Here is a 15176-nt window from a genome sequence, read left to right as displayed (position 1 = left end):
GGCGATTTAGCACAAAACTGGAATAAAATATGAACGGGTAGGAGAAAAGTATTTGTCCAGAGACAGGTAAGAGTATCTTTCCTTCAGAGAAGTGAACCCAAGGACAGGATTTCTAAGGAGATGGCAGGTACAGGTGCTTTGGTTGGGTCACTGTGCTAACTAGCTCTCTGCTCTCCAATGGCTGAGGGATAAGGACATGATTAAAATTTAGGGAAGAAAAGCACTGACCAGATTTTCTTCTTTCAATCTTCAGAAGAATACACACTCTCCTAGAAGGCCATGTTTGCCCCCACAACATCATTCATCAGAATGACGCTGGACTTTTTCTCAGTATTACATTTGGAATTAACAGAAGCAGTGGCTGCATAAAGTACACGCTACACACAAACTCTAAGATGGAACAGATGATGAGGATGCAAAGCAAACTTGCTGTTGTCTACTCTACCTACTAAATAAATAAGTTCATGGCTCCTACTTTGATCTTTATAGTTAAAAATTGAATGAAAGTTAAATGCCTTGTAAACCTATTTTCTATATAACATTTGATTGCTTGTGATGTAAACTAATCCATCTTTAGGCTTTACTGGTAAAAAATACGGTTGTTAATTTGTACTCTGAGCTTGTAAAATTCACTGAAATGATGCATAGTATGATTTTTAGATGAATGATTTTCAACATGATTTGCAAAAAAAAAAAGATCAATGTTCATCACCTTATGAGGATCACATAAGAGCATTGTAAGCCTTAATTCATATTACAAAAATGAATAAAAGAAACACAGCCAACAAATTTACTTTGAAGAAGGACAGGCCGATGTGATGACTCCATGAAGTTAAGAAGAAAACAGTAAACACCAGGCCTACATTCCCAGTTCTCTCTTAAAAAAAAGGGGTGGATAATTCAGACTTCAGTTGTCACTGATACAGTGCTTGACCAAGCTTTTGGCATTATCCTTGTTTTATATGCACACACAGAATAAAACCATGTGCCATCTGAGCAGGAAGAGAATCTTCATTCTTCATCCTGGTGACAGAGAACACACGTTTGAGAAGGCTTAATACTACATCCACCTGGATGTAATGTGGGGAGTCAGTCCATTCAGTAGTTTCTTATTTTTCAGATAGTCGGGGCCTCACAAACTAAGCAGAAACAATATCCTGCATTAGTCTTTAAAAGAAGAGAAGAACTGGGGCAAGGGGGTTGGGGGTGGGGTGGGCAGAAAGGCTCCTATATGTTAAATAAAGCAGTAAGCATTTACTCTGAGAAAGAAAGCAATAAATATTTGAGAATGAAGACTTCTCAAAATAAAGCCTGACTGTACATGTTCACATTGGAAAGATCCATAGAGTTCTAATCCATTAGGGAAGAGGAATGAAAGTTAAGTTCAATCTCTTGCCCTCTACACCGAAACGTCAGTACTTACATCTTGTCTTGGCCGGCTCCAACTCTGAGAGTCAGTCTGGGGATAACGGGGCTTGGGGCTGGGACCACGGGCTCCACTTTGATCTGTTGAAAACAGTACATTAGAGTCAATTACACATTTCTCAACAGAAGTACCGCCTCCCTTTTCTCCTACTTCCTCATCCCCACAAACTTGATAGGCTTTTGAGTTTCAAGCGTGGCTGAGGTGCTAGAGGTGAAGCTAACCCGGGGCTCTTTAGTTTTCATTTCTCCAAGACTCAGGGTCATGAGAAATTCCCCAAATTTTAAACACTTTAAATATGGGAGCTATTTCTGTATTTGCTTAGTTTTGATTAATTTCTCGGATTTTATTGTCAGAATTTTTAAACAAGAATTGTTGCTTCGGTCATTCAATGGAACATTTATGTGACTGCCAGACTTAATATATAATAGGAAAAAACTGCAGAAAGAGCTTCATTATAAGATAAAATTTATGGGTCTTGAAAAACATTAAACTCATCTTACGTTTATCACGCCTATAAGAAAACTGACACACCCAGTGTAATCACAGCACTGAACTGCTTCATTTTTTGGCTGCTAGTAGAAAAGTGACCTAAAATACTATAAGAGACAAAACATATGTACTTAGGAAGAATTCATGGTGAAGGCAGTGACTGCTGAGTAAGTTGAAGACACCAGCTCAAATGGTTGAGCTAATAATCAGAAAGGGAACATACAAATTACCTATGGTATTGAAAGGGCTTCTTCACAATTTCTGACCTGAAGATCCTCTATAGTAAAATCAGTATTTTAAATGAACAAAATGAGAAAAAGCTCTGCAGTTCAAATTATCACCTACACCACAGTTGTTCAACAGGGTTTTCACTGGCATTCTCAGTGGGGTGGTTTGTTGCTGAGCAGATGTCCCAGGCACTGCCAGGCGTCAACACCCCTGGCTCGGCAGGAGGACGCTGCTAGTCACTGTGACAACTGCTCCAAACCTCTGATCTATGTATTTCAAGCTCAAGAGAAATTAAGAAAAGAAATTGTGCAGTGGTTCTAAAGGGAAGGGGTTTATAACACAGTGCTCAATATATTGCCACTGGCAAAAAAGTTCATCTTGGTTTTTTTCCCTATGATATTAAGGAAAAACCCAAAGGAACTTCTGGGTCAACCCAATAGTACTCACAGAAACAGTATGTTGCACATTTGTCAAATCTACCATGTTTTATATGTTTTAACCTGTCCCCTTCTTGAGTTTTGTTTGTTTTCTGTAAATCCGTGGTCCCATCAAGATCTATGACTTCGTTCACTCTCTTGAGCAGTGCATGACACACAGGAGGCACTCAACCAACATCTGTTGAATGAACCACTTATCCTGCAAGCATCCTCAACTCCTTGCCTCTCGGTCATTTCACCATTTGTCCAGGACCAATCTGAAATCATTCCCCAGAGCACTAATTCCCAAGAAAAAATTTAAAACTGCTCCAGCTTCTGCCATCAAAACTCCAATTTCATCTGTGCCTTTAAGACTGTCTGCCTATTTGGACTCTGCTAAACTAGGTAAGAGTGGAGACCGTGCCTGCTCTGTGCATTGCTATTTCCCAGTGCCTGTTGTAGGGTCTGACACGTAAGTGCCTAAGATATATTTTAAGAATCGATTGAAAGCAATGATTTCAAACATTTACAGCGTTTAAGACCCATCCCATGATTTCCTTCCCCTTCTGCTCATCAAACCCCACAGGAAAAAATGCTGAAACCACTGGGCACAGCTCCTTCCATTCCCTACAAATGTGTGCACCCACAATTACACTAGAGTCCGTCTCCTCCAGTCTGTGAAAGAAACTTCCTCCTTGTTTGCGGCATCTCCACCTTCTCAGTTCCATCATTTTCCTCCAGCTTTCTAATGTGCTCAACTCTCATTTAAAAAACTTACCTCCCTTTTACCCTCCAGTTGATGACCTCTCACACGTTCTAGTCTTTACTTTTCATCATCTCCATAAATTCACTCACCCAACTTTCTGGCCCAACTAAAGCCACTCTTTCTAGACACTCACTCTTCCCTACTGTTCCTGTCTATTCCTCCACTGAGATCTTCATCATGCTCCTTCCCTGACCCTAACAAAGTCCTCTTCTTTGCTCGCTGGGTCCTCTCCTCTTGCCACCCGACACGAACTTCACTCACATTCATGGATTCAGTCTTAGAAGTTTTCAATATGTCAAGAATATAATGCTGTCTGCTGGGCATTTTCAACTAAATACTCTATAAAGATTTCACCACATCTAAATCTTATCAGTTTCCCCACAAAAACCTGCTCCTCTAAATGGTCTCACTTTTGCCCGATTCTTAATCCAGTAGTTTCCTCGAGGCTTCGGGGACCAAGGGTCACCGGGGTGGGGGCAGAGAGAGACCCACGGAAAAACCTCTGAATTCACTTTCTCTGATTCTTTGAACACAGAGGTCTATATCTAACACAAACCTGAGAACCAATGGTCTAGCCTCTTTTGTAAACTACTAAGGTTTCTATATTTTTCTCACCATTCTGTGTTACCTCTGGGAAAATAAGTATGTCCCAAGCAAGCAAACAGTTTTAAAACACTTAATGCTTCCCAGGCATTACATCTGGTTCTTTTTCAGATGTTCTCATTCAGGTTCTTTAACAAACAGGTGGGGTGGGTGTTATGGTTTCCATTTACAGACAGAATGATCATACGTGAAGCAACCACTTTCCCTTTCTTTCTGTTTCCTTTTCCTTTTCTGCTTTAAGGTCACAAAAATGGCAAAACTTGTTTTTTTAATTCAGAGAATGAAAAATTATATGAAGTTTCTAAATTTCTTCAATTCTAAAATATTTTAGGGTCTCACACATACACTCATAAGTGATGCTAGTCTTAGAAGTAATATTCCATATTCCTTCAACCCACAATACTATTATTGAAACCCCTTAAGCTTTATTAAGAAAATAAAGCTGTTTGCCCTATCTTTTAAAAAACCTTCTGTAGTATCATTATGCTTCTCACTTTACTCGGGTCCATTCCTATTACCACACTCACAATAATTCCAACTTACTTGCACAGCACTTCACCAAGTGTGTCCCATACACACAATCCCACGTGATCTCCATAACTCTCTAAGGTAAGTGTGGAAGGAATTATTATTCACGTGTAACTGATGGCTCAGAAAGATTGAGTGGTTAGGCCAGAGTTACAAAGCTAGTAAGCAAGCGACTGAAATTCAGTTCTCTGCCCCCAAACTCATCCTCTGTCTCACCACACTATTTGTGACTCTCTGCCACATAGTTTGGGTCTTTTTTTTCTGGCAATGCTGATATCCTACACAGAACTGTTCAGTTTCTTTGTCAATGTCTTTTATGATGAGCAACACGTACTTGTGAGATGGCTAGGGTAGACTATAAAATACAGTTTTTTCTCCTACGGAAAACAAACCAGCTTATATGGAAACTGAGAGGAATGTTGGCCTCACCTCCGTTCAACTGAACTTGCTGGCTTTTTGAGGGTGTCTGCAATGATTTGGCAGGACAAAAAGAATCAAGGCATGGTCTTTTTACAACCTACTATTTTAAAAAGTTAAATGATACAATATGTAAAAGCAAAAGGAAACAAAAATGCAGAGCTATTTTAAGAGTCAGATTAAAAATTGTATAAATGTGCCCTGAGGACAAGAGATATTTAGTAAAATTGCTGAATTAATGAACGACTCAGAACCTGTTACCTCGGCTCAAAGTTTTCCCTGTAATTAGGGTGACTACCCCATCCAGAAAGAGCTTTGACAGTGAAAGCAGGAGCTGTTATTTACACCATGTAACAGGTGTAAACTGGATTGTCCAAGGCAAGCCAGGACATATGGCAACCCTACTGAAAAACTGCTAAATACTTTCATTTCATTCTTAAAGCAGATTTAACTGAAAGATAAAATTCAAGCAAGCATAGAAAAAGACTAGTAAGGATGCTAACAACGTCGATAGAGAAAGTACACTTTCTAAATAAAAATTTCTCTCCAGACTTTTGTTCACACTGACTTTTATCTGAGCAGCTGCCCAGATAAAAACACAGGGACGTCTCCTACAATCATGCAGTGACTTCTCATGTGCCCATGCCGTGGCAATCAACACACTGGATGACAATGGCTTCGATTTCTTGAACAGTAAGACTGACACCATCTTTTAATGGCACGAAGCCAAAATCCAGGGGAAAGAGGAGCTTGTAAGGGTTAAAATAAAAGAAGAGTACTTTAGAGTGATGCTGAGAATTGGGGCGCGTGGAAGAGCATTTACGGTGGATTACTAAGCTTCCCAATTCACTAAAGAAGCAAAGTCCAGTAATATAAGACTCCTTTGTAGCTAACTAAAAATACATTGTCAGTGGATTTGTCCAGTTTTATGTATAAGCAATACTTCTTTCACCTGAACTAATACTAGTAGTCATATAAGCCCCTTATTGCCATGTGCTGCATTTTTTTTGCTAATCTTCAAGGATTTAGCTTCTTTGCCACATACCTCAGGGCACCAACTGATAAAGCTCTAACTCTCCATTTTTCCAGGACACCAGCAGTGCGGCCTTGCAAAAAATGAAAATCGCTCAAGAGATTTAAAGGGGAAATTTATTTTTAAAGTCCTGACTTGAAGCAAAGAGGTGGATTTTTAAAAAGCTTATCTAAAAAGAATCAGTTTAAATTTAAATTCTATCTTGGAACTCTTTCATGCATTCCAGCTTTAAAGTTTATCTTCTGACAGGGACTTTCTGCAAAGGTAATGGGCAGCTTTGTCAATATAATCTGGCCAAGTTTTTACTTTCTATTTTTTTAATGTTAAACTTCTTTCATTAAACACACACACACACCCCTATATATGTGTGCCACTGACAGCAAGTTCAGCCAGCACTGGTTCAGATACCTATCTATGCTAATATATCAGAAAAACACCCCAAAATAGTATTGGTGGAAAGCTGAATTTAATAACCTTAAATTTTAGATGCTCAACTATGTCAACTGGTAACCACTCTGCTGTCTTTCTTAACAATGAAGGTCTCTACATTATTTCCATTCAGAAACATAGTCTAGCTAACACTGATAAACTGGTTAAAATATTAAACAGATGGTCAGAAGATTTACGGTTGTGGTCAGGTATATAACAAGTGGGATCCAGTGGGGACAGTGAAACAGGATTCGGGCTCTCAGTAAGAGTTCAGTTCGTGCCTCTGTAGCCTTGGGCATGGGCTTGAGGAAGTGTCTATAAACTCAAACAAACTCATTTAACATGAAGTTACTAGTTTCTTCATGGAACAGACAGTTATAAGAAAAGGAAGGGAATATTCCCCCCTTCTTACTGAGGTTAGATTTTATTTACTGAAAGCCCCTCATTTCACTAGTTCATCATGAAAGCCGATGAGAACATGATGGAAATGAGTCAACAGTATACTTACAACAGAAAGGAAAGACGCCGGGGACCTTTTGTCAAGAGGTGCGAGCGGGGGGGACCACTCTTCAACCCCACTTAGTCTTGGATGTGTGCACAAGTAAGACGACCAGAGTAAAGCGAGGCACAGCAGGCTGCCCCAAGGGAACGTGGTGAGCAGAGTGACTGCCACCCAAGGTGCCCAGGCACCCAAGCTCACAGGCTGGAAAGGTCAGGGTGGGAACTCAGGCTTACCTCCAAAGACAGCAACGTTTATTAATTTTAAAGCCCTGATGGGCTGATTTTGATAAGTTTTTATCTTTAAAAACGGCTCCATAACCATCAAAACTGATACAAGGACCTGATTACCTCTGTTAGGTGAAATCTGTGTGGCTTGTATCTGAGCCTCCAACCATGATGGCCTGAGGGACCGGTCCTCCCCAAAGGCAGGGGTCGTTTTACCAGCTGACCTGATGCGCTCTACTCAAGTCACAGTGGCCACTGAAACCCCTACCATAGACTTTCCAGGCCTGAGACAGTGATGAAAGCAACTGTGCTCTTGATTTGCTAAGGGGTCCTCTGCCAAGTTACCACGTACCTAATGGACAGGCGGCTAGCTGCTGTAAACATTTCAAAATGGGAAGTCAAGTTTGTGTGTAAAGGACCTGGTTCTTGCTGGCTGTGACCTCAATCCTGGACAAGTCACTCAGGCTGCTTCTCATCCATAAACATGAGACATGTTTATGTCTCATCCATAAATACTGATAACAATACCCACCAGACCCATGTCACATGGGTGTCAGGGGAGAAACTAAGGCACGTGGAAGTGTTTTAAAATCTTCCAGGTACCACGGGAAAATAATGTAATAATAAAGCGATTTATTGTCCATTTCAAAAATGGACAAAAAGAAGAGTTGGATTTCTGTGTCTTGTTAACCTGCTGATGTTCAGTTATTAATTTTAGAATTTTCACTCTACTTCTTTCTATTTTAGAATAATAGCCAAGGGAAACAGAGAAAGAATAAAGTTAGGCAGGAAAATGTGAGATTATCCTGGTTAGCTTATCAGCTAAACTAATTTTCCCAGTTAAGTCTGAAATGAAAATCAGTGCAAAAGTATGGCTTATGGAGCTGCTGTAGGTCAAATACAGTATACTTTACCATGTGGGAAATATTACTGGGTACGATTTTGTAGCCAGCCTCAAAGAGGGATGCTCCCAGAGGGTAGGGAGAGGATCTCTGAGGGTCTGCATGTATGGCAGCAGGAATACTTGGACACTTTTTAAGAAAGTTTAAAAGAAACTGTCTAATCAACCAGTCAACCACTGTAATCCAAAGAATGGTGGGGCGAGAGCAAAGCTATCAAGGCAGAGGTCACACCCTGTGCCACAGGGCTCGAGGTCCTTCCCGCTACAAACTGCAGGATGTATGGATACATCGGTTTCTTAGACTGTGTTCTATGGAAGCCTGAGCTACTTACATGGAAAATATTCAGCATTAGTTTCTCCCCACTAACCAGGCTGTCAGATGAGCTAGATACTCAAGAGACGTGTCCTCATCTTATTAAAGCAGAAAACAGAAGGATAAGACACGTTACAGAAAGTAGAAGACAGGCATGACCTTAAACACTCGCAAAACGGCTCACCAACCAGGGAGCCACATCAGGGAGCGAGGGCCCGTGGGCCTTGCTGTCCTCTTAGGAGGGCAGGGCCACGGCTTCGCCTGCTCTGGGAAAACTGGGTCCCGCTTTTTCCAGGCATCTACTAGTCGCGTACAGATCGGTATGCAGCAGACTTGATAATTAAAAAAAAAAAAAATACTATTTACAACTGAAAAGATCACGGGTCTTTTTAAACTAGCCGGAGGTTAGTGTGGCTAACAGAGATATGATGGCCTGTGGACTGGATTCCTCTCAGGCTATGAGTTTTGAATGTTTTCTGGTGTATGCGGGGGCAGGGCAGGGGAGGGGGGAGGCTGATGACAGGTTTATGGGTTTGAGAATTAAAATTAAACTTTGTAAACACATTACGGACCAGCTTCCAGTTCAGCCGTGGGTGATTTACATCCGGAACGTACCGACGGCTGCTGGCCCTACCTGCACTTTCCACCAGGACAGGGTTCAAACGGGGCCCCAGAGGCAGAGTGCTTACTTTCTCATGCTTGTGTCTCTCCTTCTCCTTCTCCCTCTTCTCTCGCTCGCGCTTCTCTTTCTCCCTCTCCTTTTCCTTCTTCTCTTTCTCCTTTTCCTTCTCTTTCTTTTTCTTCTTCTCCTTTTTGTCCTTCTTCCTCTCTTTCTCCTTGGGCTTCTCCTTCTCCTCAAAGAGCTTCTCGGGGAGCACGGGCGTCAGGGAGGGCAGCACGGCCGTGATGCGCATGGTGGCCGTGGGGCTGAACAGGGGCAGCGCCACGTCCTTGGGGGGCAGGACCAGCGGGGCCGGGACGGCCTTCAGCTTCTCCTCGCGGCCCTTCTCTTTCACTTTCTCTTTGTCCCGCTTCTCTTTGTCCTTTTTGCCCTTTTCTCGGTCTTTTTTCTTGTCTTTGTGCTTCTCCTTTTCCTTCCTCACAATCCCATCTTTCAACCTGGCTTTTGGATCCACATCTTCGAACTCTTTTATCTTAAACTTGTAGGGATCGGCCTCTTCGTCTTTGAGGAAGTCCTTCCAGGGATACTTGGCTTCCTTGCTGGCCTCCCTGTCTTTCTCCTTCTCCTTCCCTTTCTCCTTCTCTTTGCTTTTCTCCTTGCTTTTGTCCCGGTCCCTCTCCTTATCTCGCTGCTTCTCTTTCTTCCTCATCTTCGTCTTCAGTTCCTTTTTCAACTTCTTTTTGACGTCCAAGGAGGCCGGCGGTTTGGGTTTCTCCTCATACACCTTGTGTGAGGGCTCGGGGGTGGGAGGAGAGACCGAAGGGGAGGAAATGTAAGGGAAGCTGGGGGGCATGCTGGGCGGGGTCCCCATCTTGGCCTTCCGAACCACCTCGTCGATGGATGCGTCCATTGTCCACGAATTGTCCGAACTTGAAGTTCCGCCTGACAGAGGCAGAGGGGTGGACCCGGACTTGGGGAAATTATTGGAGGAGGTGGAGGCTTTGGGGGTAGCAGATTCTGAACCTGAAATTCTCTTAGGGCTGGTAAAAATGTCTCCTTCTGATTCGGACCCAGAAGAGAACTCGAACGGATCGGGCTCGCGTTCCGCACACGCCCGTGCGATCACAGCATCAATGGAGTCGTCGATGGTCTTGTCGGTGACGACAGCCTTTCTGAGCTGACTCTCACTGTTCAGTCTCCCAGCATCAGGCAGTGTCGGTACCTGTCTCACCTGAACCGTCTCTTTACTGATTCTCTCACTTATTGTGGCTGAAGGAGTCCTGTTGGGTGTGTCAGGTCTGACAGGTACTTGGGGAATGTGAGTCATGACCTTGGGGCTCTTGGGGCTCTTGGGGCTCTTGGAACGTCCAGGAGACTTCTTTTCTTTGGATATGGTTTTTGGAGACCGAATAGGACTTCCGACCATGGCTGGTGACGGAATCATTTTGGGTGATTTCGTCTTCTGTCCTGGAGAACTGGTTTTAGTCTTTGTTTTGGGTGTAAATGACTTTGCTTCCAATGGTTTTGCGGTTGGCATCTGTGATTTTGCCACTGGAGCTAACATTGGCGGCTCCGGTGATGGAGGAGCTGGGTCCGTGCTGTCCTGGGTGTGGACGGGGGACAGCATGGGAGGGATCTTCTGGGGGTTCAGCGAGCTGAGCGGCTCTCGAGCCTCCAGTAACACCACGTCCAGGGCATCCCCCTTGGTGCTCAGCAGGCGTGGCCGCTTCATCGCGGGCATTTCTTCGGCTTCCGGACTGTCCAGAGGTCTCTTACCCAAGAAGTTCTCATCGTTAATAATCTCCTCCTCCTCCAGCTCGTCGTCTTCTTCCAGGGGAACCTGCATGGCTTCTGCTGACGTGCCTCCATCTGTGGGCACCTGCTCTTCTTCTTCTTCTGGGGAAGGAAGAAAAAAGAAGCGTTATTAGAATATATATATTTAAAAAAATACCCCAAGGGGAAAAAGAAAAACAATGCTTCAAACGTGATTTCTAGGCAAGAAAGGAAATTATTGACAGTTGTTAGAGAGTAGAGCAGTTAAGTTTTCTAGGACCTTCCAAACACGCATGCCGTCTTTGAGGAATGGCAACCAGCGACAGGAGACACACGAACTGTTTTCCCTTTGAGCAACGTGGCCCTAAATGCAGGATCTGAAGTCTGCTAAAGATTTCTTGTTTGCCCTCTGCTTCCTTAATTCTTTTCCTAACTTGACTAAATTCTGCCTTTCTCTTTTTCTCTTCCTCTTGTGTACATGCACACACACACACACCCTTCTAAAAACCAAGAGATAGGTTAGCATGTAAACTACGAACCTCAGAAATGACAGAAAAGAATACTTTTTAATGGTTCATATGCTACTTCTTCCTCCCGTCTGCTGACTTGAGGACAGCCACTTTGAGAAGTAGTGTGGTGACATGGAAGACACTTGGCTTGGCCTTAGAGATGCGGCGTTTCCACAGGCGTTCAGGCACAGCAGAGCAATGGGCCCGAGGCAGTCTCTCAACCTCCTGGAGGCTGTTTTCTGACCTCTCAACAGGGGCTAATGTTACCTGCCCTGCCAACCTGACCAAGTTGTTGTGGGGTCAGATTCTTTCCTTCTGCACGTATTAACTAAGCATCTACCATGCACGATGATAAAGGCTGAAAGGGCTGCTGGAGGGTCAGGAATAAACCGCGACCTAAAAGACCTGACAGCTCAGCAGGAGACACCGTGTCGGTGGATCGCATGTAGAAAGTGATCAGGGCCCTAAGACAAAGCCTCACAGCAGCTCTAATGAGAAACAGACTGCCTCCGTGTCAAAGACCTGGGAACGACCTGAAGAACGAGGTAGTGTTTTGGGTATTTGGAGACTGGGAATGGAGAAGTACAGGATGAAGGAACAGATGACACAGAGATGGAGGGGGCCACAAGGAAATTGTATAAGAACCTCAGAAAGTATTAGAAAAATTTATGATGGCTGCTTACATTTAAGTGAAAAAAAATTTTTTAACATAATGCTTGATTCAAAGTGGGTATCCATAAGCTAGAGAGGATCATTCCGGTTCTGTTATTTTATTTTTAATGTTTAATTTTCATTTTTTTATTTAAAGTCTCTAATAACTTGTATGCATCTAGAAGCTTTATGTGGTTTAGAGGAATATAAATGAATTACAAAAATACTTGAAAACACAAATGCTTCTTTTTATTAATTTACAAATATTTTATGCTTAAAGATTTTATAAGAAAGCGTCAATGGTGGCATCAAAATTAATCAAAATGGAAGAGGGCATTTTGCTGGAAGAGAAAGACTTAAGCTTTAATAAGAAGGGGAAAAGTGTGAAAATATTTACAAGAGTTTTCTGAATTAGAAACAGATACATAACAGAGAGTGTGACTACATGCAAGGCATAAAGCATAACAATGAATGAATACCTGTAAAACCGTCACCCCTAGCAGCGCCATCGAGACACCCCTTGGTTACTTTCTGATGGATGCTCTCCCCTCTCCACTCCACCCCATTCCGGGTAACTCCTCTTCTTCTTACTATCCTTCCCTGTTTCCTGTACAGTTTTACTACATTTGTATGCAGTGACTTGTTTTTGAACTTTATATAAGTGGTATCATACTGTAATATCTTTCAGCTTTTTTCCCCCCCTAACATTATGTTTCTGGGCATCTCCTATGTCCATGCAGGTAGCTGTAGTCAGTTCATTTTCACTGTTGTTAAAATGTACCATGATTATTTATCCATTCTCCTGGTACTGAAAGTTCTCCACTTGAGCAAATATATTTTATTTTTAAAATATTACAATGTGCGAACAAATGAATATAACTGATCTAGCTTATGCTTGTTCAAACACAGACTTAATTGATGATTCTGCATAATAAGTGTCTGGTTTTCTATTACATGAGTTAGTTTAATTCTGTGGTCTAAGAGTTTGGAATAAGATAAATATGTAATCGCTACTGAATGGTTTATTCTCTGCTGTTGCTGCTGCTAAGTCTTCAGTCATGTCTGACTCTGTGCGATCCCAGAGATGGCAGCCCACCAGACTCCCCCGTCCCTGGGATTCTCCAGGCAAGAACACTGGAGTGGGTTGCCATTTCCTTCTCCAATGCGTGAAAGTGAAGTCGCTCAGTCATGTCCGACTCTTAGCGACCCCATGGACTACAGCCTACCCGCCTTCTCTGCCCATGGGATTTTCCAGGCAAGAGGACTGGAGTGGGGTGCCATTGCCTTCTCCGGTTTATTCTCTACTGTCACCCAAACCCCCTCTTGCAGGTTAATTTCAGCTTGATTACAGGTGAATGGCAATGAAGTACTCATTGTGTGTATGTATATAATGAGCACAATTCACAAAAAATCTTGAAAATACCCTAAAAGTGGTTTTTAGCATTTTCCTATACTTCTACATGAAAACAGCTTTATTATAAAATAGCAGATAATTCGGTTAACAGAAGTTTAATATTACAAGATACCTGATCTTTTGACATGTTACTACACAAAGGTATAAAAAATAGTATAAAAAATTTTAGTCACAAATCTTTCTAATTTAACACAAATATAGATACAAGAACAGAAGCTGTGCTCCAAAGTCAAACAGGTGATGCTACTTGATATGAGAAGTATTTTAAAGATTTTTTTATTTCCAGAGAACTAAGAACTCACTTTCTACTGTTTAAAAATGTTTAAACTAGAGGGAAAGACTCTTCCATATCCATGTGACAAACAAATATTGGGGGGGAAAAAATAGTTCAAGGAAAACTACTGTGACATTTCAAATAAGTTCTTTTTGACTTCTCAGTGCTTCAGGTCCTTGATCCAGAAGATGGGGACACCCTAGTATTGCTTATCTTGTGAGGACAGTGAAAAGTAATTGCTAATGAGAGTTGGTTAAGTATTCAAACCACTAAATAAAAACAATGAACAATAATAGAGATATACCTTTAAAAATTGACTTTATAATCCTTTTTGAGAAGATTAAAAAAAAAAACCCAACCCTCCTCACTATAATCTCTCTAAGACCACATAACAGGGCAAGTCCGGAGCTAGCATCTACAGGTCAAGTGGACAATCACTGCAGTCATCTGCCCTGATAACTCTATCCTGCAGTGAGAGCGGTCTGGAGCTGTTGGGGAGACTCTGGAAGGATAACAGAAATTTTACTCAAGGAGGCTAGTTCTGCGGAAGTGTTACGGTCATGCTGCCAAAGGTGGGGTTAGGAATTATTTACAAAACTGGTGTTTCCCTTCCTGCTTATGCTAAGATTTGGCTAAAGGTAACAATGATGACTTTTGATCTGATTATTCTTTGTGAGGGGGTTTACTCAAAATGTTAATATGTGTTATAATTGACTACTAGCACTGTCATTCATCAAAGACAACCATAAATTATGATGTAAGTCCTACACTTCTAAGAGGAAAAAAAGGCCATTAAAAAAAAAAAAGACATAGGAAGAACAACATGGAAACCAGGGTAGGAACCCGCATTTTTTTCTTTAATGTTAAATTACTGGGAGAGATTCATGTCTGCTCTTACTCTTCATATAAATTCACTAAAATGTGTGAACACTATAATCCAATCCAAGTAAAAACCTGACATATTAAGAAGTAACTTCCCATTCTGTCAAACGTTGTCCATATATAACAATACTTTTTCATTTGTCAAAAAGGGAACACTAGGCAATATATGAATGATTCAGCACAAATTTATCTGCACAGTCAGAAATATCATTTAAAATATATTTAATTGGTAGCAGAATATTACAACATGCAGAAAAAGGTGGACTTAGAGATAATCTCTCTTTAAACAATCAATGATCTCAAGTCAACATTTGATTGTGAAAATTTTTCAACTTGAAATAATTTCAAACTGATAGAAAAGTTCTAAGTGCTACAAATTACTCACAAATAGCTTATACCCATATTTACCAAATCAATATTTTGCTAATGCAGAACAATTGTCAGATTCTTTTAATGATATGCAAGAAAACAAATGGATCTATATTGATGTCCATTGTTTTAAAAATTCCACAGATATTAAGAGGAGTCGGGGAGACACTACAAATGCCACTCCCACTCCCTTCACTGACAGCACAAATAAATAACCCACACTTCCTACATTTCCCAGGGGAGTGACGAGCAAAACACGCCTCTCCACCAAACTCCTCTGCATCTCCTTTCTGCTCTAACGTGCAAAGGTACCCGCTCCCCAGCTGGCTCAGTGGTAAAGAACCCGCCTGCCGATGCAGGAGACCAGGGTTCAGTCCCTGGTTTGGGAAGGTGCCCTGGAGTAGCGG

At 41.8% G+C, this 15176-nt stretch overlaps 1 protein-coding gene across 2 annotated transcripts in view; it reads right to left on the bottom strand.

Moving 5' to 3' along the window:
- Positions 1–15176, bottom strand: part of TAF3 (TATA-box binding protein associated factor 3) — a 118958-nt gene that overhangs the window by 23095 nt on the left and 80687 nt on the right. For both annotated transcript variants that reach the window (XM_052650729.1, XM_052650730.1), the window contains exons 3-4: positions 8965–10793; positions 1424–1506 (exon numbers count right to left, since the gene is read on the bottom strand). In XM_052650729.1, coding sequence (XP_052506689.1) covers positions 1424–1506; positions 8965–10793 — 1912 coding nt within the window. The remainder of the gene's footprint in view (positions 1–1423; positions 1507–8964; positions 10794–15176) is intronic.

This window comes from Budorcas taxicolor, chromosome 13, assembly GCF_023091745.1.
Source record: "Budorcas taxicolor isolate Tak-1 chromosome 13, Takin1.1, whole genome shotgun sequence".
In the NCBI taxonomy this organism is placed as follows: Eukaryota; Metazoa; Chordata; class Mammalia; order Artiodactyla; family Bovidae; genus Budorcas; species Budorcas taxicolor.
Note: the sequence above shows the minus strand (reverse complement) of the source record. Positions and strands in the feature narration are given on the sequence as shown.